At 39.9% G+C, this 18,265-nt stretch overlaps 1 protein-coding gene across 2 annotated transcripts in view; it reads left to right on the forward strand.

Annotated features, from left to right (window-relative positions):
• Nucleotides 1-14,169, forward strand: part of B4GALT5 (beta-1,4-galactosyltransferase 5) — an 86,036-nt gene extending 71,867 nt beyond the window's left edge. For both annotated transcript variants that reach the window (XM_053244770.1, XM_053244771.1), the window contains exons 6-9: nucleotides 3,267-3,454; nucleotides 3,679-3,801; nucleotides 5,707-5,808; nucleotides 11,150-14,169. In XM_053244770.1, the coding sequence (XP_053100745.1) occupies nucleotides 3,267-3,454; nucleotides 3,679-3,801; nucleotides 5,707-5,808; nucleotides 11,150-11,297 (561 nt within the window). In that variant the 3' untranslated portion in view covers nucleotides 11,298-14,169. The remainder of the gene's footprint in view (nucleotides 1-3,266; nucleotides 3,455-3,678; nucleotides 3,802-5,706; nucleotides 5,809-11,149) is intronic.
• Nucleotides 14,170-18,265: the final 4,096 nt, after the last annotated feature.

An 18,265-nucleotide genomic window follows, 5' to 3' on the forward strand; every position in this document is an offset into this window, starting at 1 on the left:
ATAACCTAGAATAATAATGCTTTCCTTCCCAGAATGCACTGTGCAAGAGACAGTTAATTATCTTCCTTATAGGATTCTTGTACAGCAGCGTTAAATCCCCAAAGTGTGCTTGGAGTGTGGCTACACTTAATAACTTACCAAGCTTTCCAAAGCAGATGCCTGCCTCGTGTTTCTAAAGTTCTGTTCCTATAATTGGCACTTCGGACCCAAATGCTACTCTTTTAAAAAGCATCTTAGAGATTAAAGCTAATATTTGTATACTTCCTAAGAAGCTTACCATCAATCCAGTAGATTTAAGAGGATCTCATTATTCGTGGGGGTTAGGTTCCTGGCCTACAGCTGCGAATGCTGAAACTGAATGCTGAAACCGCGAAGGCTGAATCATTGCACTATGGGAAGGGGGCAGGTTGTGTGTGTGTTAGGTTCCAAAGCCTTGGAAAATGACACCAAAATCATCAAGTCAGCCCAAACAAGGCTGGAGGACATCACTGTTCAAATCAAATCAGATGCTCTCCCACACCTCCAGCAAGGCTCCCCAGCAATGCAAATAGTAATAGGATGATTAAAATCAATTTTTAACACACAGCACTTTGGACCAATTTACAGTAACAGTACAATGGATGCAGAATCAGAGTTTTTTAATTGTTCAAGTACGGTTGTATAGTTCAGTTCGGATTTTACCATGGTTGCAAGGTGGTGCAGGAGGTTACTCTGAGAAGGTCATTAGGGATGGGTTAATGGGGAAGGAAAGGCTCCAGAAAACCATGGATACACAAAACCCTGTATTGTGATCATTGAAGCCAGTGCCTTTTAAAAAAAAATCATGGATATGCAGAACTGCGTATACTGGGACCATGAATAAAGAAGTCCTGCTGTATTAAGGGAAACAAAGAGGCTTGTTTTGGGAAAGGTGGCCTTAGAACCTCTCCAAACATGTACACCAAGTACGTACATTTGTGTACACATGTGAATGGTCTTCAGGTGTAAATCATTCTATGGGTTTCTGCTGAAGTAACCAATTTGTATTTCCATGGTTCTCAAAGTACAAGTAATGCCACTGTGGCTTGAGGCATAATGTAGTGATGATTTTTGAAGGGGACACTTGTTTTTTAATAGCGATGTCATGGAGATGCTCAGTAACAGAAGAAGCTATATCTAACTGGTTTCTCCATGCCATCTTTTCATTAAAGGCAGAGGTGCACTGCCCAAGGCTGGGCACTGGTAGACTCCACGGGACTGAAAATACTGTACAGTACCCTGGCCAGCCTTCAGACCAACCCTCTGCTGTTGCCCCAGAGATTTTTATTGTGCAGGGAATAGGAGGAAGGGATGTGCATGAACCGGTTCGGAGGTCCTTTTCCAGACTTCTGAACCGGTCCAGCATTCGAGCTTGTGTGGTGGCGGCGGGGTGTGTGTGTGTTACCTTTAAGCAGCAGAGAGGGTGCAGGGTGCTCTTAACCCCCCCACCCACCCCCATTGCTGGTTCCCCCTTCTGGTGCTGTGCCCAAAATCACTGGCACAGGATGGCCTCTTGCCGCCCCGGTCAAGCATCAGACAGAAGTGGCCAGTGCGCATGTCAGCACCAGTGGGGGGTGTAAGAGCACCCTCCCTGCTTCTTTAAAGCCCTCCACCCACCGCCAAATTATCTGCCAGTTCATGCACTTCCCTAATGGGAGGATAGTTTTTGGCCATCTGCTCTTCTCTGCAGTTTGTGCCTTCCAAAACTAGCTCCCTCTGCCACTCCCCCCGCCCCCAGTTCCAGGAAGTACAGATGGATGCAGAGGGAAGGGGAGGATCTCTGAAAACTTCAGGAGAGGTTCCCTTGCACAGTGGAAAACTCTGATACAGCGGTTGTGAGTGTCTGGATGTTGGTTCCTATGTTTATTTAGCAAACATTTGCAAGTAGAGGCAAGGATGCACAGAATAAGGCAAAGTTGTCAGTAATTCTGTATACGTGTCACACTTACTTTGGTGGTGTTAACCAAATTCAGGAGGCAGACATTGTCAGAAAGTGCCATTTTTGCATTTAAATATCCTCCTGTGACACATTCATGCTTGTGCAGAGTCTCTAGGGCTTGTAGCCTCCAGGTCGCAGAAAGTGACCAGGCCACAAACCCAAACTGGTCTGTCTCAGTAGTACTGCATAGATGGGATCTGGGAGAAGCCTAACTTGTTTAAGCAGTGTTGCAGGTAAAACATAATTGGCCTCGGTTCTGAAAGCACTGCATCCTGGGTGTACTTTCTTAAATTTTTTCTGTCTTGGTCTAAAACAGATGTTCCTTCAGATATCTCTTGAATTTAATTCTAAGCCATTATTCCACAGCAACTTAAGCAGTAATTCCATAACATAAGAACATTTCTTCCAAGCTGCCCATTGTTTTCTAACACAAATGTAGATGTTCTATGAAGCTGAAACACATTCAGACCATTGGTCCATTTAGCCATGGGTGTCGCCATAACTGAACAAGGACTGGGGGAGATGGCTCCACTGACTATATGACAGTGCCCTGCTGACTAGGTGGAAGCTTGATGCTTTGTTCTCCCCCTCTCTAAAGAAGATGATGGGGTGGGGGCAGGTGTCCACTTTCACTTCTTTGTCCCAGGGGCCCACTCAAATGTTGCTGTGCCCCTGCATCTAACCCAGTAATGTCTGCTCTGACTTTAAGTGGCTCTTCAGAGTCTCAGCAGAAGTCTTTTGTAGCACTGAGATCTTATATCTGGAGATGCCTTGGATTGAACCTGGAATCTTCTGGATGCCAAGCAGGTGCACTGAGTTATGGTTCCTCCTTTTAACAGTGGTTGGGTCATAGCTCAGTGAGAAAACATGCCTTACATTTATAAAGTTCCAGGTATCCCCAGTTAAAATAATCTTGGGTTGCAGAGCTGAAAAAGAACTACTTGAAATTCTAGAGAGCCACTACCAGTCAGAGCAGGCAGGAGTTTGATAGATGAACTGGTCTAAGTCAGTCTCAGGTGTTCAATCTATAACTGGAGAATAAAATTTTGCATAGGCATTCTTTCAAAAAGCCTCCCTCCTTTTCCAGGGATAGATGATTACACTCTCATGTGTGAACTAGCAAAGAGCATGGCTCCTGCCATCTTCCATGGCTGTATAGAAATTACTTGCTTCTTGCAGGAGCTGGCAATTGAGCATCTAATGACTGTGTTCTCACTTATTTGTTACACTGTCAGGTGTCTAGATGCATGGAAAGCAATACATAGATTCTCATGAATGTAATTAGTTTGTTTGGGTTCTCTCTTATTAGGCTGGTAACCAGCCCTTTAACCGTGCCATGCTCTTCAATGTTGGCTTTCGGGAAGCAATGAAAGACTTGAACTGGGATTGTCTGATCTTCCATGATGTGGACCATATACCTGAAAATGACCGTAACTACTATGGATGTGGACAGATGCCAAGACACTTTGCAGCAAAGCTGGATAAATATATGTATCTGTAAGTAACGGTAGCCCCTCATATTTGTAGTTAAGATACCTTTAAAATGTACACAGAAAAATAGAGGCAGTCGTTGCTGTAACTTAAGGCTGACCTTGTCTACATCCTGGAAAACTACTATTTTTGACAGGATGTGAATAGGCAACCAAGTCTGCCCTAAACTGTGATAAGCTTTATCCACAGCAGGTCTGACTAACGCTGTTTATTCTGTGTTCTTTATATAGCCTCCCTTACAATGAGTTCTTTGGAGGAGTGAGTGGTTTAACAGTGAACCAGTTTCAAAAAATCAATGGCTTTCCTAATGCCTTCTGGGGCTGGGGAGGAGAAGATGATGACCTTTGGAACAGGTATTTTGTATTCAAGTGGCAGAAGTGGATGGATCATGTGCATATTCCTAAATGTTATGAAATTACCACACTACTAGATGAGCATTGAGATCTGTTGTGTGTGATGTACAATTATGATGGGATGGTTTTTACTGGCTTAACTTTGGAATGTTTGGGCTGGGACATACTGAGCACACATTACACACTGTCTTCGCAATACAAGCTGCCTGAGGGCTCTGCTTAGTTCCATGTTATGTTCATTGGCCCTATGCCCAAACCTTGACTGCCAACCTCGCTGACTAACATTTAGGCAGTTCCCCCCTCCTCAAGTCTTCTAAGGAAGAATGGCCAACATCCAGAGTAATGCTGCACTGGCGCAACATTTTCTGCCACAGGGGGTGCCATTTTCGATGCCCCCTTCCAGTGTTCCCTCTAATTTTTTCATCGATGAGTGGAATGAGTTTTGTTCTCGGTGGCAGTATCAAGGCAGTGTGTGCACGTGTGCATTATGTGCCACTATAGATACTGCATGCACATGTACATACACCATAAATATGGAAGAAAAGAAGTGTGTTTTACAACTTTATTCTGTTTTAATAGCAGTTGCTGGTTAAAAATGGCCTATAAAATAATAAATATTTTGCATTAAATAATGTAATAATAAACTTAATAATTTTAATTAAATGAAATAAAATATAAATCAATAACTCCCTATTTAAGTTTTATTTGAATTTAAAATCTCAGGGAATCATTTATTTTTATCTTTCCAATTCCAATGTTAACCACTTTCAGAATCTTTTATTGGAAAGAGGTACATAAATAATAGTAGTAGTAGTAATGTCATACAAGCATAGAGCAAGAATTAAAAGTGCACATACACTGAAAATATTTGCATGAAAGGCACATTAAAACCAAATATAGCAATTAAAATATTAACCAAAACAGTCAAATGTGTAGCTGCTTTTACCAAGGAACAGAAACTTCTGTTTCTTTAGCACTATAGTTCCTCGCTGGCATCCAGATTAATACTGTGCGTACAGGAGAACACCAATTTCTGCCATTTTCCCTTCCTTCTACAGTCCTCTGTGCCTCCTGAAGCATTGCCCCTGAAGGTTATGTAGGTCTTGGATATATTTTCAGAGGTACAGTGGGCTGGGAAGGGGGAAAGATGGTGACAGTCAGTGCTCTTCTGTAGCACTAGTGCAGCGTTATTTCGGATGTCGGCCCCTCCTTGCTGCCATTTTGCGTAAACAGGATATTTTTCCTATAGCTAGTGTATTCATGTGCTAAAGTTGATTTGCAAGCGGATATTCTATTTGGTATATATCAAAATCAGTTCAAAGTATCTTTACCGATTTCTGAGCTACCAGTTATCATTAGTGTCTGAACTGGAACTGAACTAGAGATTTTTTTTTTTTTTAAACCACCCAAACACTAAATACCGTTTTAATAGTTTTAACTTCATTTTAAAATATTGTGTTGTGGTTTTAAATTCTTATAATGTTTTAACTTTTTGTTTTTGTTGTAAACTACCCAGAGAAGTTTTGAGCAGTATAAAAATGTTAAATAAATAAACAAACAAACCTGGACAAAAACTGAATCCCAAAAACTGACTTCCTGGTTACTGCTCAGGACAAACTTGTGAACTGCTTTGCAACAAGGCCTTATGTTCCTCCGTTTTTAATTGCCTGTTATTTTTCCTGAATAAATGTTGGCCTGCAGACAACAGGATAACTAACTAAAGTAGAACCTGACTTAAGGTGGAACCTGGTGGAGGTAGGTCAGTGGCAGCAGTCACAAAATCGAGATTGTGGAGTCCTGGCTTGTTTATTTATTTATCATATTTTTATACCACCTGATATGTAAAGCTCTAGCTAATGATGAGCTGCTGGAAAAACTTGTCCCTTCTCTCCCTTTCTTCTCCAGGGTACATTATGAAGGCTACTTGGTGACTCGGCCGGAAGGGGAGACGGGGAAATACAAATCTATTCCACACCATCATAGAGGTGAAGTGCAGTTCTTAGGAAGGTAAGTCAAATTTTCTCATTAGTAAATACTTTGAAAGGGCCAACTTCTTGGCAGCTACATAGATGGCAACATGAAGTCTTCCAGCATATGTGTTTTTAGTTACTAGCCTTCCTGACTAGCCATGAAAACTCTGCTATCTCAAAGCTCAAGATGGAATCAGATGACTCTTAAAAGATTAATGTGCAGTACCTTAAACCTCATGGGAAGGCTGCTATATGTAACCTCCAGCCTTATGGTTCAGCCTGAGGTAACCATCTGCCATGAGATAGAAATCATATAGATCTAGAAGATCTATGTGACAGAGATATGAAAATTGCAGGCTTCATTATGCAGTTTGTATATGTACAATCCAGACATATCAATAATAAGGTTTGTTACTGTTTTGGCCCAATATTATTTGAAACTTACATATATTTTTCTCCTTTCAACAAGGTGAAAGGAGAAAAGGTGCTTTAATCTCTTGTAGCCAATACTACTGTTCTGTGTAAGATTGTTTTTGTATGTCACCTGCTTCTGTCTCTTAGCATCAGGACTGCATTTGGGGGAAACACTTAAGGCAAGCTTTCCTTGCCTTAAGAATGCTTACTATAAACAAAGTTTGAATCATGCTTGCATTTTGCAAATGTGGCTTAACAGATGCAGTAGCAGTCACACTTCTAGGTGGTTCTTCTTAACCATGAGAGTTAGGAAACCTAGTTTATTTAAGTAACTTGATACTCTTCAGTATTCATCATCACTTGAGTGGAACTTTTCACATCATAGCCATTCACATCATAGCCATCATATATACATAGCCATTGTATATTCAGCACATTTTTTTTTCTTTTTTTAGGAATAAAGTGGTGGGGATGAGTCTGTCTTCTTTTCTTTTTTTGGCAGCTCTTACACTTTTATCAATTGTTAAACACCAGCGATGGCAGCAAAGTAACTAGGAGACTTCTGGAGATATTTTTTTCCTATCAGTATTGCAACATGAACTCTGAATTAGGCACACTCTCAAGCACAGAATGAGCCTGCAGTACATAAGGTTCTAGTCTGCTTTCCAACATCTCCTTTTCCCTGAGCAGCCATTTGACTTAATGAGAGAGACACCTTCTTCCTCTTCACCTTCCAGCTTTCATTCAGGTTCCACTACAAGCTGTGGTTGTCAGACAAAGATTGTGCTTTAGAATAGCCAGCCAGCACATCATATCCCCTGACTTGGAAGCTCTTCCCTTTCATCCTTGATGTGTGTGGGCTGATAGCAATTGTGTGCTGAGGAGGCACTAGTGCAGCGTGCAGTATAAGAATCTAGAGCTAGGCCCTGGTATTGAAGATGTGGGCTGTGCCTGATCCTTGATAAACATTTGTGAAAACTTTTCCCATTTAGTAAATATGTAGCCTGTCCCTAGAATTCTGTTTTCTAGGAAGCCATGAAAATTGTTAGGTTAGTCTGGCGCACCAAAGGTCTAAAACATTAGATTTAGCTTTGCCCCGCGTCTTAACAGATTGGAGCTGCTGTCAACAGGAGGACAATGCACACCTGAACTGTCCTGAACCAAAGTCACTTATTAGCTGTTGTGTCCTGATGACAGGCACTCGAGGCACAGTACTACCTGTTCTTGTGACATAAGAACCAGCCTTGATACTAAACTGATTTCTGTGCTGCTGGGGAAAGGGAATGTTTTCACATAATGATCTAAATACAATAGCTGCCTAGCTGTTAACTCCGCATGACACTTGCAGTGAGAAAAGGATGTTGGTGAAACTCTCGTTAGAACATGACTGAAGTGAATGTATGACAAAATAAATTCTACTTTGACAGGTCTGTCTTGAGATTTTTGAGGGGGGAAATACAACCTTGTTTACAGCATTGGAGTTTTGCCAGTGGCATGTGCACAACTCTAGTCAGTTCATTGACATATTCATCTTGAACATAACTATTACAAATATAGGATTCCAATGCATTTTTAAAAATCAGTTATTCAGTATTACCTTAAAGGATTCTTTCTAAATGAACTTCTGTTTGCTGTTGAATTTGACCTTGTATGAACCAGGAACTTGCCTTATAGTTGGCTTAACTAAAGATGACCGCATTCCCAGGCAAAGCTGCTTCTGGTGTTACTGCTGCTTAGCAATGTTCAGAGCAAATTTTCCACCTCTGGGTGCAACAAGCCATTTTGAAGCAAAGATGCCACTGCAATTTTTGCTTCTTAGCATCTCAAACATACCTACCTTCTCATGACATGTGTATACTCCTTTTGGCTTCTCCTGAGTATCCAGCTACTGAAGTATTGCTCTTTGACTCTACACTCTTGTGACCACCTTCTCTAGAGCTCTAAAAGAATTGATTTGAAGTTACTTCTCTGCTTCAGGAGACCTCTAATCCTTTTTTCCTGTCTAGATTAACCTTGACCCATTATGATTAGGATCTAGCAAATTAGGTGCTTAGGTTTCCATGTGGCCCAGCAATTATATCCATTTGATTGATTTATGTGAAACGTTTGTGTCAGCCTTCAGTTTACAATAAATTCCCAAAGCAGCTTGCATATAATAAACCATTCCAAATATGGTATAAACACAGCTCAGTATTAAATCAACAGAACCTATACAAGCACAACAAATGAATAAAAACAGCAGAAACAGTAAAAAGTCTTCCAGAGGTGGGGAGAGTTGCCTAACTTAGAGTGGATATACTTTAATGTATACTTCCTTTTTAACGTATAATTCCATTTGCGGGAATTTTGTAGGCTTCATTTAGGGCCTAGGATAATGCTCTAGCTATACATAATACTGTTAGATTATTAAATACCAGCAGCTCCATGTGAGCTGCTCTAAGTTTCCCAGAAGAAGTGTGTGAGAGAGATAAAGCCGTGGGAACCAATCAGGCCTTTGCAATGCTATGCAGCTAGGTCTGTGTTTTAAAATCACCAGCATATAACTTACTCAAGTGTGCAGTAGAGAGATTCTTTCTTTTTCTCCCTGGTCCTATTTAGTTTACAGCAGTCCCCACTAGCTCTACAGCTAGTTATGTCATCAACTACTTCAGCAGCTTGTCTGAAGTATAGAGCTGTGTGTGACCACTACCAAAAGTTCTGGCAAACACTGGCTGTAGCAGACTAGTTAGACACAGTTCCACCTCACAACTACTTCCTCAAAATTTCCAGATATTGGGGGAGAATGAGCTTCCCTAAATGTGTTACCCGCTAATACATCTGCTGTAGCCATCTCTATTTTCTGAAGTTCACTGCTTTGTTAGTGTACTCCACAACCAGATTTTTCTTCCCTGGTTCTTATTTCTGGATTCCATAATTTGCTATTTTGTAAGCTCCTCAACACTAACCTGAAATCACAACACAGCTCTAGACCCAGTATGCAAAGAAAGCCTGTCTTCATGGCCTGTTCCTCACTACTGTTTTGATAGTCTTCCTTGACTTCATCCTTTTGGATGTCAGCCAAGAAGTGCCCAAGCAGAATTTTGAGCAGAAACTTGATTTGCAATGAACATGGGGAGAAACAAGTTCATGATACTTACTTCCCTTTCTTGTCTTCCAGTCAGTCCAATGTACTACAGTTAAAATATTCCATGTGGTTGAAGTGACCATTACCCTCCTCTTCACTTACTCATTTTTATCTGTCTCAAGTTCAGATCTTTCATTCTCTCCAGATCCTGCTCTCCCGGTTCTGTTGTTGGGTTTTTTCCCCTCTTCCCCAATGTCTTTCCCATTGTTTCCTTTGCTTTTAGGACTGCAGCATGCTTTTTGTGTTAAATGTCTTTATTCAATTCCTTAGAAACTGTATTTTTAATTTTTTTTAACCTCTTTCAGTACAATACCACCAATGTAGAAGGAATATTCCATAGCACAATTCTTCATACTAATTTCCCACTATTCTACTCTGTTCTCTCTTGATTTTTTTAAATCATTTTTTTCTATTAATTTCAAAATGCCACTCAATTACTACAAGTCTCTGCCACAATACTTAAGCAAACCTGTACTGTGTAATTTGGAAGGCACAATATTTGGTTTCCAAATTATACAATGCAGAGTGGTTTTTAAAGCATGATTCAAATCAGAGTGAAAAGACCAATTTAAATCAGATTTGTACTTTGGGTTTTTTGTTAACTATATAGTTCCTTGATATAATCCTGAAAAGTTAAATATTTTTTACTGGTTTTTTGGGTTTTTTTGAAAAAAGGAATTTATGTACAACTTTTGCTCATTTATGTTAGCTGCATAAAAATGGTACCACTAAGCTAACTACATGCACACAACGTGAATTCTGTTCTACATATGAGGACCCAAATGGGGGGAATTATTGGGTGAAACAGAGGCAACTGGTTTTGGTGGATGGCTGTACACTTAGAGGATTGTTCCAAGTTGAGTCTGCTCAACTTCAGCCCTCCTGCAGATGTTGGCCTACAACTCGCATAACCCCTGGCTATTGGCCAGTGTGGCTGGGGATTATGAGAGTTGTAGTCCAAAAACTGTTAGACTACAGCTGGCCAAAGTTGAATAAGCCTGACATAAATCCCTCCCTTACTGCTGAAGTCCTTTAAACTGTGGTAAGGATTGCTCAATCCTTGGCTTAAAGCTGGGGTTTCCAACTAGTGGTACTTCAGATGTTGCTAAACAACAACTCCCATACATCCCATGTATTGTGGCTGGGAATGAGGGAGTTGTAGTTCAGCAACATCTGGAGTAACACTGGTTGGAAACCCCTGGCTTTAAGGATCCTGGAGAGGGGATTTGGTTTGAAGAACAAAGGTGTTGCTTATCCAAGCAGGGGGAGAGAAGGCTAAAATAAGAATAAGACTTTCTGTCCCCCGTAGTGCCCATGTTCAGAAGGAGGCAAACAAGGTGGTTATGCCCTGTAAGGGTCTTTCCACATAGCAGTGCTGTGCTAGGACAGTGAAAAAAATCATACATTTAAATATGTTCAAATGTATTTTTAATTTGTGTATAACCTTATTTTTATAAATGTAAATACAATGTATTTCATAGTTGTTCAGTGACCTTGTAGTTCTGTGTAACCGAAATTTTTATTGGGAAACAGTGCTCAAAAAAGAGTGCTCCCACTGTATTTCTGTTCCTACTGTGATTTGACTGATAAAAATCCCAAAGGCATACAAAAATAACTGCTCAGTGTGCTTATTTGAAGTCTGACTGTCCTACTTCAGAGAACATTTTTTAAATTGTTGCAGCAAATTTGAAGGCAGGAGATAACCAATCTTTAGTATCTCAAGAAAGCATTGCTATTCATGATATGTTTACCTGTTGTGTGGAACTGAATAGGACTCTGCTTAGTGAAGTTCTGAACAGGACTGTCCTTAATGGTTGGTTCTTTTTCACTCTTGAAATAGGTATGCACTGCTGAGGAAGTCCAAAGAGAGGCAAGTCTTGGATGGCCTCAATAACTTGAACTATTTTCCAAATGTTACATACGACTCCTTGTATAAAAACATAACTGTCAACCTGACGCCAGAGCTGGCTCTGGTGAATGAATACTAAGGTGGTGAAAAGAAAATATGAAGAGTGTTTTGTAGGCTTCTCCTGAACAAGAAAAATCTTGTGTCTAATGAAGGATCACAGTATTTTGAAGAATAATACTGAAAGCACGCACACAGATCATCTGAGACACTTGGACTGTGCAGTGAGCTCGGACTTCTCTTGCTTTCTAATTTGTTTTTTTTTTAAAGAACTGTGGTATGACCTGCTGCTTTTGCCCCAGCATTCCATCTCCTCCAACAATCTCCAACACCAAACTGTGATTGAATGTGCTTTTCCGCTCATAGAGCCAGTTTGGTTGTAAAGGACATTACTGGCTTCTTGACTCTGGATGCCGGAAGCAATCCTGTAGGCAATGACCCTGATGGAAGATGAACTGCTACTTCTATCATCATTCTTCTACGTGTGTGTTGGTTTTCTAATTGACCTGCTTGAAGAAAAGAATATATATAATATACACACGACAGAATCGCTTCTTAAAGAAGTGTAGGTGTAAATAAGCTGTATAAATTTGCTCTTTTTTTAAAAAAAATTCTTTTACAATTCAAAACTGAAGCTGAAGGTTTACAACATAAGATAATTCAAGTAAGCCCCCACCTGTGCAAGCACTTCAGCACATCATGGTGACACTCATGTGAGAAACTCTCTCTTCACAGCTAGTTACCTGGCCATTGGTGGGATTGGGACCTTGTTGGTAGATTGTGAGGCTTAGCAAAATAGAAGCCATAGTAGTGCTTGCTTTGGGGGAGAAAAAAATTGGATTTGAGGGTGATTAATTCATAAAAGAACAAAGACTAGTCTTGCACACCATTCTGTAGTGATGTAGTGTTTCCCCGCCCCTCTTTTTCCTGATGGTCCATCACATTTTGCCATATATCCTGTAGTGGCAACTAAACATCAGAGGAAAATGCCTTCACCTCCACAAGAGATAGGGTCTCCAGTAAGTTGTCAACATGTAGACTTGCCCCTTAAACCTTCACATTTATCATTTAGTCTTTACGTTTGGGCAGCCAGCTGCAGATTGCTTGATCTGTCTTTGGGAAATGTCTACAGTGGTTCTTGTAATATAACTTTTCAGGGGGACTGTGTTTTTTCTGAATAGTATTTTGATATATTTATTGTGTAAATGAAACTGAACGCTGAACTAATATAGGCTAAATGGTAGGTTAGGTTATAACCAGCGAAAGCATTGCACAAAATACAAATACTGGGATAAATTTATCCAGACTTCAAATCATAATTAGCAGAATGAAGGGCATTGAAACTAGTTCAGGAAAAAAATGTGAAAATTGGGCAGAAGTGTTTGGTCCATATCCTACATCCATTTTTTGTTTGAAATGGTCGTCTTAGATTTGTGCCTTTTTTTTGTTCAGGTTTAAAACCAATCCATCTGTTTATACAGTATGTACAAACTTTTTTTTACTAGGGCCTATAACTCTGGTAAATGTGTCTTCTTGGATTGCTTTTATAATATATATTTATAGACACGGATTGTGAGTACTTAACCTCAAAAGTACTTTTATTTCAATTTATTGCATTGTTGCCTTCAATTTCCTTAACTTGCATAATTTACACTTAGTTTTCTTGGTTCGGTGGGTTTATGACCCCCATAAACATCTGTTGTGGGTGTGACTGACCAGGCCTACTTTTTTGTCATGAAAATATGGAGCGTGTGAGAGAGAATGAATGAGTGTGTGAGAGAATCTTATCAGCCCATATGAAAGGGCAGCAAGTCTGCTCTTGAGAATGCTGGTAAGTGTGTAATTTAGGTTAAGTCTTTTGAAATACATGTGCTTTAAAATACATTCAAGGGAACCCCTCATGACTGCTGCAGAGGTAAGGATTTGTGTGTGTGTTGAGGTTTTTTTTATGGCACATATAGCAATAAAGACCTCTAAATTTTGGCATTTTTCAGATATGGTTAACACACATACCCTTTTTCTTTCCCATTCCATTTTTAGCCCTGGAAAGCTAGTAGGAACCAACAGTTTTATTTAATGGTGCTTCAACCAAGGAATGTATTTCAAACACTCTGAATTCACTATCCTGTGCACATATATATCCAAATAGCAGTTTGACAGTTCAGATCCTCAGGTCATAAGACAGACTTGGCCATTCCTCCACACTTTCTCTTCATAAACATGAAAAGGAATTACCTCTGCTCAGAAATGCGCTTGTTAATGGTTGGCATGAAAGGGTTAGTTTCACTCCTTAATCAATGGCACTCTTGGTTTGTTTTGTTTCCAATCACGTTACTTTCTTTTCCTTTTTAAAAATGTGGGGTGTTTTTTTAATGCGCACTGTTACTCTTATCAGCTAAGTCAAATACTGTATAGTATATGTAAATTTTGAAAACATAATTGTCAAACGCATGTGATATGGTGTAAAAATCATTTTAAACCTTTTTCTTTGGCAGCTGAAATTTAATAATGCCACTGCTCCCCATGTCCATCAGCACTGTCTACCAACACTGCTCGGTGGCAGAACATAATGATAAATGCCTGTGTTTTTGTATGAGCCATGTGGGTCTTTATTTGCTAATGTTTTTGTTTTAAAATAACTACTTTTTAAAATAAAACCTCTTTGAAGAGTTTACCAGCTGAGCAACCGCCATGCATTTCCAAACACCTACTGTTAAAAGTAGCATTAAACCATACACAAGCTCCTTTCAACTTACCATTTTGAGTTTGCTCTCATGTTTTCTATGAGGTGCCAGGGGTACATTTTTGCAGTGAAATCTAATGTTTTAAAACACACACCTTTCAGCAAAGCAATCCTTTGTGTCACCTTTATTTACCCATGTGTTTGTACATTTTTGTATTTGTTAATTTATGAATGATTTTTTCAGTAAAAAGAATACATATTGAAGAACCAAGAGATTGTACTGATGTTTCTTTTTTTATGAAGGGCGTTTTTTAAATATGCAGGCTATGTGTAGCATAAGGCTGGGGTTGCAAGCCAGCCTTAAAGGATTACTTCAAGCTCGGTTGCTTTAAGTAACGCAAAACACACTTGTTTGAGAGAAATTAGTAACATTTCTATTAATTCACTCTTATTTTTCCCCTCATTATGTTGCATAATATACTCCAGGTTTCAGTTATAAATCAAAGGCTGCCTCCTGCATGTTTAAAAGGAACAAAAAGCCAGAGAACTCACTTGAATAATTTTTATCAGATTCCCCAAATAAGCAATTCTCTTCCCTCACCGTGGTCTGAATTTAATGATTGCTGAGAAATGGGAACCAATAATGTGGATTCCATTTTATCCTCTCAATGAGCCATCATTTTAAATCCATATGTTAACACAGGTGGGGTTCCGCTTATTCTTAACTTTGGAATGGTGACCTTTAACACTAAGGTACTAGTTGAATGGGATACACTTTCTCTGGCTCCACATTCCTTTGCTCAAGCAAGGGTTATTTTGATTCTGAGGTTTATAATAATTCCTAAGTATCTTCCACAAAGCTGATTATTCTGTTTGCCATTTAATAATATGCTGCTTTAAATCCATTATCAAATGAAATTGTTAATTTAAACTTTCAACCCTAAAACTGGCACATTTTTAAAGAATGGTGTGACTCAAGAATATCCCATACTTGTTCATGTCACGTAAATAATAGTCCAAAGCTGCTAAGGACACACTAGTAAACTGCTAATTGGTAAGAAATCACCAGGACTGACATCCTGACTAATGAAGCACACACATGGTGGGGGTGGGGGGTGGTCTAGGAGGATGTGTCAGGAGCCCTCGCACAACTTCCCCAGTCCTCCTGTGCATGCAGTGTTGCCCAAGAGGGCTAACAGCTCAAAACGCTGCTCAGTGACATGTTCCCAATCTTACAGAATGCTTCTGGAGCATGAGCAATGTTGTAAGTATTAGCCCCTTTGCTCAAAAGTGCATGTGCAGGAGGACTGGGGAGCTGTACAAGTGGTCCTGGTGCATCATTAAAGACCCTCTTTGTTACGATATCAGCTCATGTTCAGGAAATTCATGTCACACTGCAATGTACTTTGCATCTTTCCTTCTCACCAACCCCCCCCCCCCCCGCCAAAAAAAAATAGGCAAAGGTTGAGCTGATGTTTAATTTTTAGTGTAATACCTCAGTGTTAAGAAAAATGCTGCAGTAGTTTCTTAGATCTTTCCTGCCATCCCTCGAAAATTGGTGCGGGGAACAAACAAGTATTCAACCTTGAAATGTAGAACCTACCTGAACATATATGCACTTGCATGCCGCTACTCCCATTTTCAAGATAAGATATTCTCCTGAGAATATGGTGAAGTTCTACCTTGCTCTACTAATGTTCCCAAAAAACACTAGAACAACTCTGTTTTAGAATATGGTAACATGATCTTTTTGAAATGAGAAAACACTGAAAATACTCCTTTTCACAAGCCCGTTTACCACCTTATTTGTGTATGGTAGGCCACAGTTTCACCCATGTTTGTCCCACTGAACCTCAACAATAGTCATGTACATTGCTTCTAAATGGTTTAAATTGCTTCTGTGTTTGGGCAATGGTCGACATTCCCACTAACCATGCAACGACATGCCAGGAAGAGTCCCCACACCAGCCTGTTCCTAAGATTTGTAGAGCTGACTCTAGGTTCTTTGGGACATTGGATTTTTGCCAATATCTCCTTTCCCTGAAAGTGCCCTGTGTCACTCAAAAATATGTCCCTTAGGGACACATTTTTGGGTATCTCAGGACACTTCTGGTGGAAGGAGACATCTGCAAAATTTCCCCCCACCCCTGGTGCAATCAGCTATGCAGAGGTAAAGAAGCAGTCTGCCTCAGGGGTGCTTCTTCCTGGTGTGTGACCACACAGTTGGAATATCAGCCAGTAGATCTGCTGGAAATGGATGAAGGAATTTCTGTGGTGACTTGAAATTGGCCAAAGCCACATAGGCATCAGGTCAAAGCTAGGATAGTTATTCATATGCAGCCTTACTTTACATCTTGTGATCATACTTTGTTCTTTTCATGACTCAAGGAACCTTTAAAGGAGTCAAGGGAACAGTCTGTTCTCTTTAATACCTCAGGAGCTTAACTAATAAGATTATCTAGCGATATGGGTTTAATTAGAAAGGATCTGTTGGCTTGTTCAGGAAACTGTATGCACTTACATAGAAAGCTGCTGTATATGCCCTGTCAAACCATTGGTCCATCTAGTTCAGTGTGGTCTACTCTGGCAGAAGCTCTCCAGGTTTCAGGCAGGAGTCTTTCCCAGTCTAGCCTGCAAATCCCAGGGATTGAATCTGAGACCTTCTGCATATAGGAAGCTCTTGTCTTGGAACTATGGCCTCATTCCCTTCATGCCACTTCTCCTGTTCTTGAGCTATTATATAAAAACCATATTTCTTGAAAAAGAATAGTCTCACAAGCCCTGGTCTGTAATTAACTTTTAATGGGGGCCACTGTGCAAGGACTTGAAGGGCCAATAGTGTTGGCTCCATCCATGGGCATATCTTCACCCATCAAGGTACAGACGAAGACCTTTGCTGCCATTCATGGTGGGGAGGAGGGGGCAAAGATTAGGGCTCTATAAAGGTCTCTGTTCTTCACATCTAAGGAAAGGTGAGTGGGTTTATAAAATCTTTTGCATCTGTCTCAGCTCCAAAATTGCCCAAGATGTATTATGCATGGGTCCTCAGGACTGAAAGCTATGAGAAGGCCAAAATGAACTCCCAACCTATAGGGCTTATTAAAATTCTAGAACTGTGATGATGAGATTTGTAGTCCAGCAACATCTGGCACCCAAGTCTGAGAAACCCTGTACTATACTAATCCTGTATCATGGGCCAGTATTATGGAATCCTAAATTTGAGGGATGGCTTGCTTAAGGCCACCCACTGAATTGAACAGCCAGTGTGAGATTGCCTATATTATGCTGGTAATTTCCAGCTTCCAGGATGCAACTTGAAAGGCTGCACATGCTTGTCCACCCACTCTTGTCCTCAGTTCTGAATAATCTGACCCTGTCTCACTGTATCTATTACAGTGAGAAATACTTTTGCCACAGCTAGATGAGTCATTGACAATAGCGCTGCACCTTCTTAAATTCCCTCTGGAGAATGTGGAAGCATCATGCTACAAAGGAGGGAAAGGAAAACAAGCTCAGTGATTACATCATCATGATTACCTAGTGCAGGAATCTTCATCAAAGGCAAAAGGAAGAGATCACAATACTCCTCTATGAAGCAACACAAAACCAAGACTGAAACACTATGCTGAAGTATGTGGGGTGTGGGTGAGAAAGTGGCAATAAACTAGAATGCATGAGTTGCAAAGGAATGCTGCTAATGTGGACATCATGGTCTCTTGGGATGGGTAACGGATTGAGTTTATACTCACAGGAACACTCACAGATGAGAAGTTAACATGTTCAGCAAAGACTTTTTAATTTAATTTTTTATTTATATGTTTATTGTTTTAACAGAGATATAAACAAAGAAAAACAGATAGTCAAGCAAAGCACATACACTGATTCTCACTTCAGTATGTATACATTGACCTGGATTATTCCAACCAGCATATCTCACCCTTCCTTCCCCCACCCCAAATTGCTGCAAATGGATAACTGCAAAACTAAAAAATAAAATGTATGTTCCTACTATATTATAAAATACAGTCTACATTAGAGTCTTCTACAAGGAAAAACCAAATCTCGTATGAGGTACCAAACCCTGCAACATATTATATTGAATAAATGGTTCCCATGTCTGAAAGAAAGAATCTTCAGATTTATTCTTAGTATATGCAGTAATTTTCACCATTGATGCATAGAGTTTAAGTTGCCAATCTTCTAAAGTCAGGATCAGATTTGTTTTCCAACAGGAAGTATAAAGAATTCTTGTTGCCGTTATCCTATATAAAGAAAGTTCAGTGTATTTTTCCAGAATATACTGCTTAGTAAAATTTAACGTGAAAGTTTCCAGGGGAGAAGGGAGAGGAAAATTTACATGTAGAATT

The sequence above is a fragment of the Hemicordylus capensis genome, chromosome 4, assembly GCF_027244095.1.
Source record: "Hemicordylus capensis ecotype Gifberg chromosome 4, rHemCap1.1.pri, whole genome shotgun sequence".
NCBI classification, from domain to species: domain Eukaryota; kingdom Metazoa; phylum Chordata; class Lepidosauria; order Squamata; family Cordylidae; genus Hemicordylus; species Hemicordylus capensis.